Source organism: Equus caballus, chromosome 21 (genome assembly GCF_041296265.1).
Source record: "Equus caballus isolate H_3958 breed thoroughbred chromosome 21, TB-T2T, whole genome shotgun sequence".
In the NCBI taxonomy this organism is placed as follows: Eukaryota; Metazoa; Chordata; class Mammalia; order Perissodactyla; family Equidae; genus Equus; species Equus caballus.
The window spans coordinates 64,306,914-64,323,767 of NC_091704.1; the positions used below are offsets into that span (position 1 = coordinate 64,306,914).

The 16,854-nt window shown below is 37.9% G+C and overlaps 1 protein-coding gene across 3 annotated transcripts in view; it reads right to left on the reverse strand.

The window, feature by feature from the left end:
- Nucleotides 1-16,854, reverse strand: part of MARCHF6 (membrane associated ring-CH-type finger 6) — an 84,411-nt gene that overhangs the window by 30,772 nt on the left and 36,785 nt on the right. For all 3 annotated transcript variants that reach the window (XM_023625850.2, XM_070246044.1, XM_014734935.3), the window contains exons 6-15: nucleotides 13,506-13,674; nucleotides 11,834-12,023; nucleotides 10,322-10,383; nucleotides 9,679-9,711; nucleotides 7,449-7,500; nucleotides 3,929-3,987; nucleotides 2,569-2,649; nucleotides 2,266-2,334; nucleotides 2,112-2,186; nucleotides 919-1,053 (exon numbers count right to left, since the gene is read on the reverse strand). In XM_023625850.2, coding sequence (XP_023481618.1) covers nucleotides 919-1,053; nucleotides 2,112-2,186; nucleotides 2,266-2,334; nucleotides 2,569-2,649; nucleotides 3,929-3,987; nucleotides 7,449-7,500; nucleotides 9,679-9,711; nucleotides 10,322-10,383; nucleotides 11,834-12,023; nucleotides 13,506-13,674 — 925 coding nt within the window. The remainder of the gene's footprint in view (nucleotides 1-918; nucleotides 1,054-2,111; nucleotides 2,187-2,265; nucleotides 2,335-2,568; nucleotides 2,650-3,928; nucleotides 3,988-7,448; nucleotides 7,501-9,678; nucleotides 9,712-10,321; nucleotides 10,384-11,833; nucleotides 12,024-13,505; nucleotides 13,675-16,854) is intronic.

Below are 16,854 nucleotides of genomic sequence, written 5' to 3' on the forward strand. Positions count from 1 at the left end.
CCCCCTCCCCAACTCCTCAAATCTCTCAAAGAGCAAAGGAAACAAGAGCGTTAAACCTTTGTGCCTTTGTATTCCGTTCCCACCGGATGAGTCGGCCTGCTCTTTGGGCCCTGCACATCTCTCTCACTATTCTCGATGGAGTAAGCTGACTTGATCAATGGCTGTATTCCTTCCCAAAATGGAAAATCAAGGAGAATGAGTACCGTGTCCTTGTTTCTCACTACTACCCCAGCAGACAGCACACGGTCTGGCACAGAGTGAGCAGGCAGTAATATTCGGGGAAAGAATGCACAGTGGCAAGAACACCTAATCGTAATTACTCAATTTTATACTTCCTATTGCACCAGACTAAGCATGAGATGTATAATAACCAAATACTCATTTTCATTGTCTTCAAATCAGTAAGGACTGTACTCCAAAAGTAGGATTAATTACGGCACCCAAACTAGAATCATAAAGGACTCTCAGTCTAATTCTATACTTAAGAAGCCTGCTTCAAGACTATTTTACATATTAGATCCTACAAAATCATACCCTTTGGATATTTCTAGCGTTACATTTCCTTGAAGGAAGTCCAAGACAAACTCACATCACGTAAGATTCCAAAAATTTGTATTACAGGATGACTACAATATATACCAAGTAAAATAAATGATTTTGTTTGCTGTCTATTCATCTTTCAAAGTATAAATAATTATAGACAGAAATAAGACAACTTGTCAATTTTTGAAACAAATGACTGAAAACAGCTTAAAGCAATTAAGCCAAATTCGTCTATCAGTTATCCCTCCTTAGAATAAAATAATGAAGAAAATGATTTAGTTAGGAAATCATCACAGCCTTTGAGGCATAACTTCTGGTTAAAGCAAAAGTCCTTTTCATAAATATATAGTGTCGGCACTTCCCTACAGAACTTACCTCTCTGAGTAATAAAATGAAGGAGGCAAAGTAGAACACGTACACCATTCCCACTAGCCAGTGCAGAAACATGGTGGTACCTGGAGCTGACTGAAAGCTCAGTTCTCGATCTTTCAGAGTAGCATCAAACATTTCCTAAATCAAAACAGAACAGGTGAGAGATTTGTACCACTTACATTTGCCAAATTAAAATCTCCATCTTCTAAGCAGTGAATAAATCGCTATGCATGTAGGTTATGATGTTCTAGGACTAGAGTTCTTTTAATGCCATTTCATAGTGTTACAGAAATATAAATGATACAACATTGGATACTATTTCAAAGATGTATACGACACTTTAAAGTTTTTAAATATACTAAGCAAGACTGATAAACCAATTAGTAAGAACTTTACTAATACTGCTACTGTGAAAGAATCATTTTTGGTTAACACACTACCTTCTTTTAGTGGTTACAGGTCTACATTCATGAAAAGTTTTAATAGTAAGATATGGAAGAAAATGTTATTTCAGAACCAAAAGTAGCTTTTCTACATATAAAATATTTTTGAAAAGTCAGAAACTGATTATTACTGACAGCCATTAAAGACTATAATCAAAACTGAGCATCATAGTTAAAACAAATGGCTAGGGTTGAATTGATTACTACAAAGACGGTCTTCTCACCAGATTACTCTTTTTATGCACACTCATGCACTGCATAACAACATTTCAATCAACAAGGGACCACATAAATGACGGGGGTCCCACAGGTTTAATAGCATCTAGCCTAGGTGTGTACTAGGCTATACCATCTAGGTTTGTATAAGTACGCTCTGTGATGTTTGTACAATGATGAAATTGCCTTATGACACATATCTCAGAATCTATCCCCTCTGTTAAGCATGCATGACTGTACATAATATCTTGGCATTATATTAAAATTTATATAAAATTTAGAAGGGTAAAATGATTAAGAAAATTCTCCACTGGTTATTAGAAAGGTTCCAGCCAAAAGACTCTGACATCAACAATTTACAAAGCCTCAAGAAACCCAGGTACTTGAGAAAAATTAACATTGACTCCACAATGATACATTCTCAAAAAAACAAGCAAATTATCAAATATTGACCTTCCTTTAAAAGGAACCCATACTAAAGACCTCCTTTTTTGAAGCCTTTAGATTAGATTGTATAATAATGAACAGGAAACTCACCAGGGAACAGATGTCCAGCCACCAGCCACAAATGAGAGGGAACACTCCAATTTCTACCACCACTAACAAAGAGACCTTAAGTAAAAATAAAGGTCATCAATATCAGCCAAATGGGGAGAAATGGTTTCCAGTTTTAACTTATAAAAGGAATTACCTTAACAACAATATAGCAGACTCCCAGCAAGCGACGAGACCTATGAAATTTAACAAGAGTTGCCAAGCCCTACAGCATCTAGTTAAGGAAAAACTGAACATTTAAAGGTACAATGAAACAGGCAACTATTTAGGCAACATTTAATATTATTTGACAGAATTAATTTATTTCATATCTTGTCTGCCCTCATCCTTAGTACAAATACCTACAACTTGCACTAAGAGGACAAGGGGAGAGACATAGTTTTGTCATTAATAGGAACAATTCTTTTTTGAACACCCAAGTTGGTTCATTAAAGGATACATGACAAATTATCAGTGTTATTGCTAAAAGTATATAACCTACTATGGTTGTGATTAGGCCTTCAAAATGAGATGCTTGGACCTGGAAATAAGAAGAAAACAAATAAAATTTAATTTTACCTCATGGCCTACACCCCAGTTTAACAATGTCTTAACCAGTCCTGACAGACTAAAAATGAACCGTCTAGACAATCTATAAATAGATGTATAACTAGATAAAAGCCCATTTGGATACATCTCTACAAACCAGACTCTCCCACTGACTGCTATGTATACACAAGAGTGAGGAAAAATTAAAGAATAACACTTGACTCAAGCAGACAAAATAAGGGTAGAGTGAATTAGATTTGACAAAAATAAAGGAAAAGCTGTAATACTACAACGGTCTGCACTCCCTTCCATTCTGAAGCAGACCTGCTAAAGGCTGAGCATGGAAAGCAGCAACACACTGCCCAAGCAGCCCCCGGCCGGTACATCCTGCCACCCCATTTCCTACCACTGAGGAGACTAAGCTTCCCCTGTTTGCCAAATCTGTTCCACTCGAAATTTACAGAGACTAAGTTGGATAGTGACAAACACTGCTCATCTTTTTGGCTCCTGAATTTCAGATAGCAAGTGGCAACAGTTTGGAAAGTCAAAATTTATCAAAGCATTTATCTGAACCTTTTAAGTTCTTGCATTCAACTAGTGAGAATTCGGAGAGCTGTATTAAATACTGGAACACGTCTCTTGTCCTTTCAGACACTTCAGAATGTGATCTCTCAGGATTCATATACACAAATTGAACAGAATATTCCACATATGTCAGCTCTACCTTAAACGACTAAATTTTTCTAGGGCCTCCCCAAAATAGTAGTAGTTGTCCATCCAAATATTTATCTACCTCTGAAAAACGATAAAATGTCAAGATTAAAGCAAATTCTTTAGATAACACTGCAGCCCATATTCCAAGACAGACCAGCCCTTTTTTTAGCTTACTGATACACTGTTACTTTTCTAAATTCAATATGGGGTACCTGGGGAAAAAGCAAAGAAGGGAGCACAGGAGTCATAATGGAACAAGTTGAAAATCAGCCTGCCTGTAAGAAAACTTTCCCGTAGTATGCCTCTGGTCTCCCTCAAGAGGAAGGAAGGGAATACATCACAGGATTCACACCCCATCTCCCTTAGCTGGCAACATGACCTACTCTGTCTTGAGCCACTGTTAGTTCAAAAGAAAAGACCGAGACCACGTTAGATAATTATTTCTTTGTATAAGGCAGACTGAGAAATGAAGTAACTCTACAACATTATCACTTACTCAACAGTATCAAAGTTGGGGATAATTAACGAAAGTAAATTTGTAAAAGTATTATACTCACGTGTTCTTCAAATCCCAAACCAACAAGGGAGAAATGACCAATGTGGTAAGGACAAAATGCTAAAAAGGGGGGAAAAAACTCAATGAAAATTTCAAAATCAAAACAATGAACACTCCTAGTACCAATCCCCACTAAAAGGAACGAGGGCTTCTTAGAGAAATGAAAGATTCCAGAACCAGGGCCAAAAATATACTGCCTAGAACATTCTCTATAACCAGAGAAAAGCTATCAAGTTCTAATAGGCTCATGACAGAAAGACACAGGAACCATTGTGAAGAGGGTCTCACAGGCTGAAAGAGAGGATGACATGAGCATCAAAAAGAATAGTGATCAAAGCTGATGCAAACACTGAATACATACAAATCCATGAGAGTTCATAATACTCAAAAAGGAGAAAGTCAAAAACATAGACCACACCAGGAAAAAAAGCAACATAAGAGAAAACACTTTCATCACCAGTGGAAAGAGAGCATCAACTCCTTACCCTGAAAACTGATAATTAAAGGGAAAGAACTGCACATCTGTCCTGCTGCTTCTGAACAGACAAGTTCAGGTTAACTGAACAGTTCTAGCTGATAAGCACAAGCTCTTCTTTATAGAAAAGGTAGCCAATAAATGTACAAAATGACAGAAGTTGAAAACCACCATTTTGCAATGCCTAATGAAATAAATTATTCCAGGCAAGCATCATCAAGGGATAATAAAATCATTACGTGAAATGCTGATGGAACACTAGATATTTGCGTGATACTAAAACACCATCCCCCACAGATTACCTTTTGATGGTTAAGGGAAAAATGAAACCTAACAATAGAGGCAAGATACCATCACCTGAACCACGGATAAAGGTGGATAACCAGACATCACTGACCTCCTGATAACACTGTATTAATTGACAAAGGATGACCAGTGAAGGTTTTGTCCTAAACATATTGAATCTGAATCTAATTTCCAGTTAAAAGAAATATGGAGACAAAGGAGCAAAGTAGCTGATATCGTCAGGAAGCAATCGGACAAACATAGAAGATGAGGCACTGAACACCAGGCAGCTATCCTAGGACTGCTGAACTAGACTCTTTAACAAAACAATCACAAGATGGGGGGGGGGGGGGGGGTTAGATGAGGGGAGCAAAGCGAAGAATATTCTCGATCAAAAGGAACTTAAAAGTTAACAATCAAAAGTAATGTGTAGACCTTATTTGGATCCTCATTCAAACAAACCAGCTGTAAAATAACATTTAAGGAGACAACCTAGGAATTTTTAATATGATAGATTATTAGGAAATATTAAATTCCTGTAATTTTCTTAAGTCTGATGATGATACTATGGTTAAATAAGAAAATATCCTTAACATTTTCATAATAAGAATTTTTATAGTCTCTTTTCCTCAAGTCTTGCTTGCCTAACATCACAATTAATTCGTTCTCAATAAGATTTAGTTATCTTTTCTTTACGGCAAAAATAACTGAACATAGATTCATTAGGGAAGAGGGAAGGGGACTGAACCATTAAGACAAACGTGACAGTGAGTCTACAGAGACCTGGCCGCCAAACCCTTCCGATCCAGTACTCCACGGGGAGAAATTTTTTTGAACAGGTATTCCCAATATATTTAAACTTATTTATATATTATACACAGGCATTATTTTACTACTATATTACATCTATTATAAAGCACAAAAAATTTTTATAGGGTAAGAAAATATGCAGAATTTTTCCAATTTTCTTCTCATACTCAACTTTGAGGATGACTCAAGTAGGCCCGTGGGAAAGGCAACCTTTGAAGTTCCAACTCTATTTTCACAGGTAAATACCAACCTGAAGCACCAATTCTAACAATCAATCTCTATCTGATCATGTAGCAACTACTAAACACGTATTTTGAAATTATGGTCACTTTCTCAGGATCATTCCCTTGGGTTATATTTCTGCAAAGTATATGACCACAAGAATCCCAAAAAATGCCAGTGGAAAACTGCAGTAGAGCAACCCAAGTAGGAAAGAAGCATGAGTGCTTAATGCCAAAGACTGCTCACCTAGAAGGAAAAGTATATTCCTAAAAGAGAAAAGGTTCTTGTTTCATTTCAGAAGATCCTAAATATAGTATAATGTATATAAGTTTACTAAGACAAAATTTTCTTCATAGTATAAGCTTAGGAGGTTGGATTAGAAAAAAATTTACTTAGATGAGATTTGCTTTATATAAATGAGAGCTGTCACTTCTTGTTCCTCCAAACATTAATTTAGCATTAATCTTTTCCTGCAAGAGCAAAGATTAAATTCTATAGATGATTTTTTCTCTCAAAGAAAACATGGCCAAGATCAAAACAGTTTCACACTCTATAATCAATCATTTTCCATAATAAAAAATAAATGCAGAATAATCTGCAGACACATTTTCACCCCCATATGCAAGATTAACAAAGAATGAGCTTCCTGTTAATTTGCACCACCTTAAATATTTACACTAAAAATGAAGAATCAATGGAACTTTTTCAAGATATTTTGTTTCAGCAAGATACCTGTACATTTCTTTTGTTCATAGATAATATTCAGAAATTAATTTTTTCTCATCCTCAACCTACATACTCAGTGTCTTTTTGACCACATGGCTTTCTGTTGAAGACAACTGCTTTCTGAGTCACAATGTGGTCCCCAACACAGAGCATTTGAAAATCTTTACTCCTCCTCCTCAGCAGAACCGAGGGGTGACTCACATGCACTAAGCAAGGAATTTCTCAAAGATCATCCCTACAGAGAGATCTGTAGCCTGAGGTCTCTCTCTGAGACACAAACCATAGCACAGTCTAACAATAACCTGATTCCATCAGACTCTACCTTCACTCCCAAGAGACACAGGAATTGAATTCTAAAGTCTTGGTTTACTTAACTCAGTTTCCCTTATCTTTCCCAAAGCAGAAAAACCTGTCAACTGCATCTCCTCAATCCTGCCTTCCTTTCTCTAATTATTCCCAGTGGGAGGACTAGTGCGTGGCGTCAGAAGAATCCTCACAGCTGCAGTTGTGAAAGTGTTCGGAAGTGACTTTACAGGGACCGGAATCTGCTTCTAAGGGGAATTCACACTTGGGGAAGGCTCACTGTCTTTCCTCAAGCCTACATCCATCTCTGGTGACAGCTCAGAAGCCAGTGTCACTGGTAAGGCCTTGGTCAGATTCTGACAGATGGAAACTAATCTTCAGCCACAGGGAAGAGCACAAGATAATCAGCACAAAATTAATTACAGAGGTAAGATACTGAATATTCTCAAGTCAATCTAAAATCAGCTTCTACAAAAAGAGACAGAAATGCCCAACAGAAGCAAAGACAGTAGGTAACTGTCGTCAGTCTTGCTTAGGAAAGAATCTGTATACCTGAGGCCTTCCTATACAGGCTTATTATCCAAATCTGTTTCATATACGCCTATGTTTAAAAACAAAATGATAGAAAAATTTATAACAAGGCTCCGAAAAACTGAACTCCTGCCATAATACCATAAATAAAAGCATAAAGACCACTTACCAAAAACAAGAATGAACAGAGTGTTTAAAGACACCACCCAGAAGACATGTTCCTAAAGGAAAAGAGCATTAATAAAACATCAATTCCTAGTTGATATGTGGTTAACTGGACTATTCCACTTATTTAGTTAGAAAATTGAAATTTTCACTCTTTAATTCTGAGATCTCTTCACAGAAATTATGCACAACTTTTCATTTTCCATTAGATAGCCCATAAAACTAAACCTAATAAAACTCAAAGTTCATGTTACATACAGAAAAAAAAACAAATAAATCAATCCATAAATATTTCCTCTTCAAAAATTAACAATCTACCACACCACAAACTACACAGATTCTCACAAATAATTGCCAGATTTCATTTAAATCAAATGACACTGAAAAATTCCAAATGGAGAAATATTTGAAAACCATGTTACTTCTAAACTACATATAATGTAACCTTCACAGTGCTTCTTTCACTGTCCATTTTGTTCTCATGACTTGTGCAAGGTCGCCTGATTGTCTCTGGTCCCTTTTCTTCCTGTGGTGTCCTGGTTTTCTTTGTTCACCTCTCAGAATACTCATTCTCACTTGGCCATTGATCCACTTCCACAGTTACGTATCATCACCTCCAGATGACTGCTACTGTCTATTTCCTCCAGCCACGTCACATATACTTTAGTCATGCTCCATGCTGACACTCACTAGAACCACCAAGCCCATTTGTCCAGGCCTACCATCTCCCCTCACCATCAAGTTAAATGATCTTTCCAAGGCGGGCAACATGGTAAGATTTTCTTTCTAGAAAGATTATTCTGATCAGGTCCTCAATCTGCAAGAAGGATGATTAGTTTGTCTAAGAGATGACTGCTACCATTCCTACTCACCACACCAGTTTATCATCACTCGAATTTTTTCACCTTACCTTGGCTTAAGGGCTCTCAAACTGTCCTTATCCCTAATATCTTTTGGGCAGCAACCTCTAAGTTATCTTCTCTAAAAATTCCCTGCTGACAAGCCTCCACTAAGACCTGACCAAGCCCTCTCCTGGGTCCCTTATGACTTTTTGTCACTGAGTCTTTAATAGACAGTATCTCTAAAGTTCCTCCTTTACATGTTCGTTTCTCTCTACCAAACTCAAACCATCTTTGAGAAGAAGGGTCCTATTTCACTCATCTCTGAATCTCCCAGTAACTATCACAACAGCTGGGACATGGAAGACACAAAAAATAATTTTCAATCAACAATGAAGTCATCCTATAAACAGTTTTTTCCAATAATTAGAATGAGTTTGAGTGACCACTGCTTCCAACAACTTCTGTCACTCATCTATGAGGGATTGACGAAGTAAGGGACATAAATGAATATGGAGCCAAATAACACCTTCTATACTGACCTTGATCAAATCTTGAACAGGAACTCACTAATATCACATTCTCACTAACCTGTGAATTACCACCAGATACATTCCTCAATAGCCTCACCCTACTACCTTCAACTTCCTATTCTGGCTCCCATCTGGAACCAGCCCAAGGAGGAAGCCCACACTGTGGACAGCAGAGGAGACAAATGGAAATTATTTGGGTCTCTGATGACACTGTTGGGCCTCTGGATCAAGCACCCCCAAGCCCATCCTTCCTCTGGAGTTCCTCTGATGCTATTGTTTTGGTCAGCAGGGGTTCTACAACATGCAGCCAAAGTCATCTTGATACCCAAAGCTATAGGAAAATCCCAAATGACAAGTGGTTTTATATTACAGAACCTAAAAAGAGCATCATTTCCCCTTTAAAGAACAGGTTCTTTAAAGAATTGTTCCTCACCTTTGAGTTGTCCTCTTTACTAAGAAGCTAATAAATGGGGTTCAGGAAATAGCAGAGGCCTACAATGGGCCTGGGGCTCTCACTGGGAACATCGCAAAGTGGCTGTTTTCACCAGTTCAGACATTAAACATTGCAAGGTGGAACTTTAAAAGACCAAGTGCTTCTTAACTACCATTAACTTGGTATTTCATTTTCTTGTCTAAAAATCAAATATTTAATAATTTCCTTTTTAAAAGTATAACCTTTACACTTTGCCAATATTTCCAATATACAAAATAGACCTTCTTCAACATGTCAAATAATCAAAAATCAAAGGGTATTTTGACCGTTAGTATAAAAAACTGGCATATACCATAAATTTGAAACCCCCTGAATCACTAACACAATTAAGTCACAATTCTATTATTAAAAAATATTAGCTTTACTTACTAGAAAAACTAGTGATCCATCAAGTCCTAGCATCTAAAATAAATAATAATATGCATTAATTCAAGACACAACACATTTTTTATTCTATTTATGAAAAAAGCTCATTTTCCTTTCAATATCTTTCAACATAATCCTTACCCACTACTTTCCAATACGGTCTATCATTTTTCAGAGTAAAAAACTTCTGTTTATGAGAGTTGTTTATCTTGGGTCTCCTTTTATTCCAAATGATATGATTATAAAGTCAAAAGAAATCCGTCTTAGGTTTAATTCTTCTATCAGATACAGACCCAGGCAAGATTTCATGACACAACTGTATTATTTTGTCAACCAAAGCATCAGACTAATACTTAAATTGTTACTTCATTTTTCGAAAGTCCACCATTTCAGGTTAAACATTCCCTTAAGTGGAGAAAGGTTTGTATTAAAGACCAGAAGACAGAAAAAGTCATCAATACATCTTCATCATAATATTTTCACCACAAACAATACATCACTTAATTTTCTCTAGAAATTAAAGTTCTATTAAAGTTTTCATCAAATGTAAGTACAAAATTTGTATATACATGTAAGTATGCCCAACTTTAAAATTTACTTTAGGATTAAAACACTAGGATGCTTGAGAGAAAGAAGTCTTACTCACTCTTTCCCACGTAAGCTCTTCTGCAGCTCGGTCCCATTCTAAAGCATTCCAGTTCATGTCATCTGGAAATATAATTGTAGTTTAAAGATTACTGATGGAACTTGAACCATAAATAATAAAATGCACTCTTTTAATTTGGTGTTTTGTAAGCTGCTGTTGAGAAGCTAAAACGCATTTAAAATTTTTCCATACAGAGAATTTGCTTGTTAGGCAATAAATAACAATACAGATAAATAAACACAAAACATAAAATAAGATGATTCTATATTGTGATAAGAGCTAAAAAAGGAAATAAAGTTATGGAAAAGAGAGGAATGCAACAGCTCTGAATCAAGAATAAATTTAGTGGATTTGAGAAAAGGAAGCCAGGGGACTAGAATTCTCTGGGTGAGGAGGGGGGTGGTAGAAGATGTAGTATCAAAGGAAGACAGGGATGAGATCATACGAGAGGAATGTGAGGCCTGGATTTTATTCTGTTCTTTAGTGTGATGGAAAAACCACTGAAAGATTTTAAAGGCAGGAGAGCTATATGAATACTATGCGAAACAAGAATGAAAGAAAGGAGACCAGTTAGGAGCTCTTGGATTAGACAAGAGAAAGAAATGATGGCCTGCACGAAGGCAGCAGCAGGTCACATTCTCAGAGCCTTTAAACATACACTCACCTCTCCCTGCAAAAGCCCCTTGCTCCCACTACACAACTTGCTTCTTCTCATCCTTCAGATCTCAGCTCAAGTATCACTTACTCTGAGCTACCCAGGGAATCTTATTTAAAATAGGTCTCTCCCCAGAAGCATCCTCAGAGCAATCTGCACCCAATTTGTCACAATGTGTAACGATAAATTTGTTCACTTGGGTATTCCTACTTCTTCACTAGACCAGAAACTCCACTAACATGGGGACTTGGTATTTGAGTGCCTGGCACACAGGAGACACTCAGATATCAGTAACGTCAAGTGGATTCAGAAACAATTCAGCTTTTGACAGGAAAACTCTGGGGTGGGAAGAGAGAAAAGGAGGCTGTGAACTACTGACAGCTGACTGGCAGGCCTGGTCTCAGATCTTCTTTTACATTCTAGAGTTACACTGCTAGAAAATGAGTAATTAGTTTCTTTGGGTGGCATGTGACCTGTACTTAACACTTCAAGAATTCTTTGATATTAAAAATTGCACTGACTCAATAGAAATGGCAGAAGAGTAAGGTAAATCTGTATCAAATTCCTTTAAACCAAAAACTAGGATATGTTCTAATTCACAAATAATTTTGTCCTATCCCTCCTATAAAAGTCCTATGTAAAGTAAGATTTTAAAACACAAAGTGCGCTGTTTCATAGACAAAAAATATATTTATGCATCCACATATTGATAAATGCAAGTTTGCCAAAATAAAGTAAAAACAGAAATAGAACATCAAATCCATTAAATTTTGAAAACTCCAGTCCTTCTCCCCAAGGTAGGCTGGGCATTGACTCAAGGTCATGAGGGAAGGGTGAGAACAGGCAGCAGCCATTACCCTGGGCCCCGTTGTTGGCATCAGCTGCGTCCTCCCCACCAGCATCATCTTCCTCCTCATTCTCCTCTTCCTCCTCTTCTGCCTGGTCATCTTGGGCATCAGGGTTTTCCCCCACCACTGCATTCTCAGCTGGTGGGTTAGCAGGCTGGTCAGGGGCAACATTTTCAGCACCATTTCCTCCTGCTGGAGCCTAAAATGATGGAAGAGCCCAGAAATTTAGCTAATGTGTCTCAGTTTTGCTCTATTTCCAAATTGCACTCCCCCTTCTAAAAAAAAACAAAACTAACAAACACAAACCCTACAAAATTTCCAAAAAACACTTCTCAAAGTCATCTTTTCTAAACACATCTGATTTGGGATCAATCTGGTATATGAGGCACATAAACTCACCTCACAGTGTATATAATTTAGAGATTAACATTTCACAAAGCATTATAGAAAATGGGTTAACAAATCTAGCTATCTAGAATATATCACTCCACAATCCTTCTTTATAAGGCATTTCTTATCTTTACTGACTGCCTCAGGAATGAAAATATATTTATGCATCTATTTGTTTGTTTGTTTACACATGTATAGATATATAACTTAATTCTCAGTAATCAGTTAAACACTTGAGGAAAAGGTTGCTAATTTCTGCTTAGTAGGAAAGCTTGTCCATATGGACTTTACCCGTTCCCACATGCATCTCCTTTGGCCCTTCCTGAGTCCTGCTACCTACCAAATGCAAAGATATAGCTGCAGTTAACTAAAACATTGAACTACCATGGAGTTAACGAAGATCCTAAAAGGAGAACTATATTAAGTGCTTCAAAATACAAGGTACAATGATAAAAGTAATACTAGACAAGAACAGTGCTCTTTCTTTATAGTGCCATGTTTTACATGTGTAGTTTTCAAAGGAGTAGTTGCACTCTTAATTCTACTGAGAAAAAGGTATGCCAGAATTTGATGAAATCAAGCTATACAGTGACAAAAGCAGAAATTATCATTTTGAGTATTTCACGGTCAATTTTTAAGAACAAAAATTTTATGAAGTGTAAATTGTTTTCATATAGAAGTAGCTAAGTTTTGGGACCTCTTCAGCCCCATAATTTCTCAGCAAGCAAGACACTAAAAATCATTTATTACATCCTCCTTCTCTTTGTAATACCTCTAGCAAATGCTCTTACATCTAAGCATGTCATCTCTCATTAAGAAAAAATAAAACTGCACAAGATTGTTATAAACAGTACTCCAACTTTTCTACTTCTGTTGATGTTTCTACTGGGAGCAGCAAAACTGAGACATTTTACACACAAAGAAAGCAGTGAACAAAGAGGGCAGAAAGCGTCCTCAATGTCATGCAGCATGTCAGAAGCATGCGCAATGCTGGAGTTTGTATCTTAACTTCCAGGACTGCAATAAGCAGTTAACCCAGGCTAAAGGAACAATCAGCACTGTAGGATACCCCGAATATTGTTCCCAATCTCGCCAGAAAATTCACAGGCAAAGTCACAGCAGCATTCTTACATTTTTCACATCTCCTTTAACCTTCTCCCAAACTTTTTCATGACCTGCTTTGCAAGGGGACTCCTTCCTTGCATGGGAATCAAGCGTTTAGGTCTTAGAGGGTGACAGTAATTTTCATCTCCTACCCAAATAAAACCAACTTGGGGTTGGAGGGAGTTACCTCATTCTGGTGGTGCCCAGCAGCATTGAAGGGTGGAGCAGCGTGCTCCAACCAAACTGGTGCTCCCCCATGGACGATCTGCTCTCGCAACCACACCAGGCTGATGAATGCGCACAGTGTACATGTCACAACAAAACAACCCTGCAAACAATCTGCCAACAAATTGTCCCTATTAAAAAAAAATTATATAGAATTACTCCAAAGGACACTTCAAATTAAGAAATCAAAATAACATTTCCTTTTACGGTAAAATCTCAGAAAGAGCAGCCAGAAAAGTCAGTCATAATTTTCTGGGCGAAAATCAGTTTTTCAAAAACAATTATTTCTGAGGATAGTGAAGTTCTATCTATCTTATACAAGCTGATCAAATATATTTACTTATATATTTGTATTATATGTGTTTATTTTATAGTAGGCAAAGAATAACATCAGAACTACATAGAAATTAGCTGTCCACAGCCTGTCTTTAAACATGGCTGAGAAAGAGGAGGGCAGCAAGCAAAAGCCAAAAACAACTAAGGTCAAGTAGTCAATGTATCTAATTTACTAAAGGTGAATGACTCCATCCAACCATCACTAGGAATTTCCTTATCCTTATCTCACTCACAAGTTTAACGAACTTGGTTAGCTGATCCCTGAGCCCACACTAATCAACAAAATCAGCAAATCAGAACAGTGGAGAAGTACCTCCAGAAAGGCCCACTGACAATGTAAAGAGAGGAAGGCGGAGATTTTCAGCACGTGAACTGTAAGACAAAGAAGTCTACGGTGCGTTTCAGAAACCTATCACTTAGAAAGCAGATTAAACTTTGAGGATAACTGCAAATATACCAAAAGTATATCAGTTCCTTAACAAATTCAGACAGACAAATATGATTCCTTTATAACCATACATGAAAATACATGGAGTACTCTAGTACTGAAGACCTCTTGGTTCTTTTCCTCTCTTCAGGGGCTATGTCTGATTTCAGAATAATTCAAAGGTAACTCAAGAATCTTGGTAGCCTTTGGAAAATCTACTATCATAATGGAAGAAGTTTTTCCTCCATAGAAAACCTGAGTAAGGGTCAATTTTAAAGACCTGTGCCTTCCAAACTGCACTGACTCAATAGAAATGGCAAAAGATATCAGATATCACTTGGCCCTCAGATATCACACAGCCCTAACCAAAAGAGGAATCCTAACCACCGCCTTGCTAAGGAACTCTCCAGATCATTAAAACTTTGATAGGTGGGGACTAAAATACTCCTTTTTTGTCATCAGCAATAACAACTGGTTGCTGAGGATTTTAAATGGTGACAAGCTCTTTACCAAGTCCTTTTTCCTCACACCTTGAATCTGGGCTGGTTTTGTGAACTGCCAAGATGAGAGGTGATGTTGCCAGAGTCCCAGAGCCTAGAAGAGAGCTTTTGGGCTTCCATGATCACCCTTTGAGAATGCTGCCCTGAGACTACCATGTAATAAAGCCCTGCCAGCCTTCTGGAAGATGAGAGGCCATACGGAAGACAACCAAGGCACCCCAGCCAGGGTCACCTTAGACCATCCAACCCCAGTGAAACGGATGAACGACAGAGGCAAGCCCAAGAGATGAACTGATCAGCTTAGACCAGACCAACTGCTAACCCCTAGAATCAGGAGTAAATAAAATGGCTGTCCTAAGCTACAAAATTCTGGAGACAGTATGTTTTGCAGCAATGGTTAATTGATATGCTGTGCCTAGAGACGGCCTGAAGAACTGAGCTACAGAATATACAGCAGCTGTGGGGCCGGCCCCGTGGCCAAGTGGTTAAGTTCGCACACTCCGCTGCAGGCGGCTCAGTGTTTCGTCGGTTCAAATCCTGGGCGTGGACATGGCACCGCTCATCAAGCCACGCTGAGGCGGCGTCCCACACGCCACAACTAGAAGTACCCACAACTAAGAATATCCAACTATGTACTGGGGGGCTTTGGGGAGAAAAGGGAAAAAAAAAAAAGAATACACAGCAGCTGCTAATATATTAAGAAATTTAAACTAAAATTTCAAAAATTAAATTTACAGAGAAAACGAAACATTACTCAGGAAAAGAAAGTAGTTTAGTTAACAAGTACTTTCAGAAAAACTGACTCAATTCCTCAAAGTGTAACAGACAGCACAGGATTATAAAAGCACACCATGGTTACAATTTCTTTTGACTGTCCCTGCCATGCCTCCAGCACTCATCTCACGTCAATGAGCAGTCTCATGGAGGCAATTCAGGCGGCCCCCTAACCAACCAGGTCAGAGAGAAAAGGGGAGCCCGCCAATATAAGGCAAGCAAGAGCTCTGAGTTTTCGTGATAATTATGCTATACATTAAAATAGTGCTCAAAATTTACACGTAGTTTTTACAGATGTTTGTGAGTTTAATCTTTGAACAGCCCACCCAAATCCCTGAGGCATGATCTTCCTCATTTTACAGATGAGGAAACTAGGGTTCAGAAGAGTCCAATGATTTGCCCAAGGTCACCAGAAAACTGGCAGAAGCAGGAACGTTTTTATTCCAATGCTATTTTTTTTATTCCTTCTGTTACAACCAGCTACCGCACTCCATCACCTAAGTGATCACAGGGCCAAACACCCAGATTTTCCACGGTTCCACCGACAAGAAGCAAAGGTGGCACAAGTATGGCACTACCCCAGTTCTCTGGCATTTCCACTGATGTACTTCCAGAAACGATGGTTTTTCACATAGCCAAAGCCTCCAATTTAAGTTTTGGTAAACATTACCCCACTTAGCCATTTAAAACAGAAACCATTAAAGAAGTAGTATAGCTCTGCCGCTTAAACAGCACAGATGGGAGCTCAAGTCATCTTTTCCAGACAACTGAGATACTGACTGGCTGCTACACTGCACCCTCAAGAACTACAATGACGTACAGAATTTTCGCCTTGAATTAAGTGGAACAAGGCTGCCCTGTGTGAAACGGTGATTTATGAGTTTATAGTTGTTAAAATGTAATTGCCACCTCTCAGAGCAGACGTTCTTTGCTTTTCTCTGACCTCCCTCACTACTTCCAATATGCATCTTTCTTACATATACAATTCCTAAATGAAAGCCAGCGATGAACTACGTCACACACAGAGACAAAATCAATGATGGCTGAGCATGTAAGACTGATTTTTCTTGCTTTTATACTAAGACGGTGCTCTGGATGGCTGAGAGGAAAATCTGATGTTCAGAAATAGAAACGCTGTCCTCTTTGTTTCTACTGCATCACTTCACAGAAGATCCATATTATCATACAAAGGGTAACCTTCCTATACCCTTTCCAAACTTTCAAGTGTGTCCAATTACTACTTCTCCTTTTTGTCAAGCCTATAGACATTACTG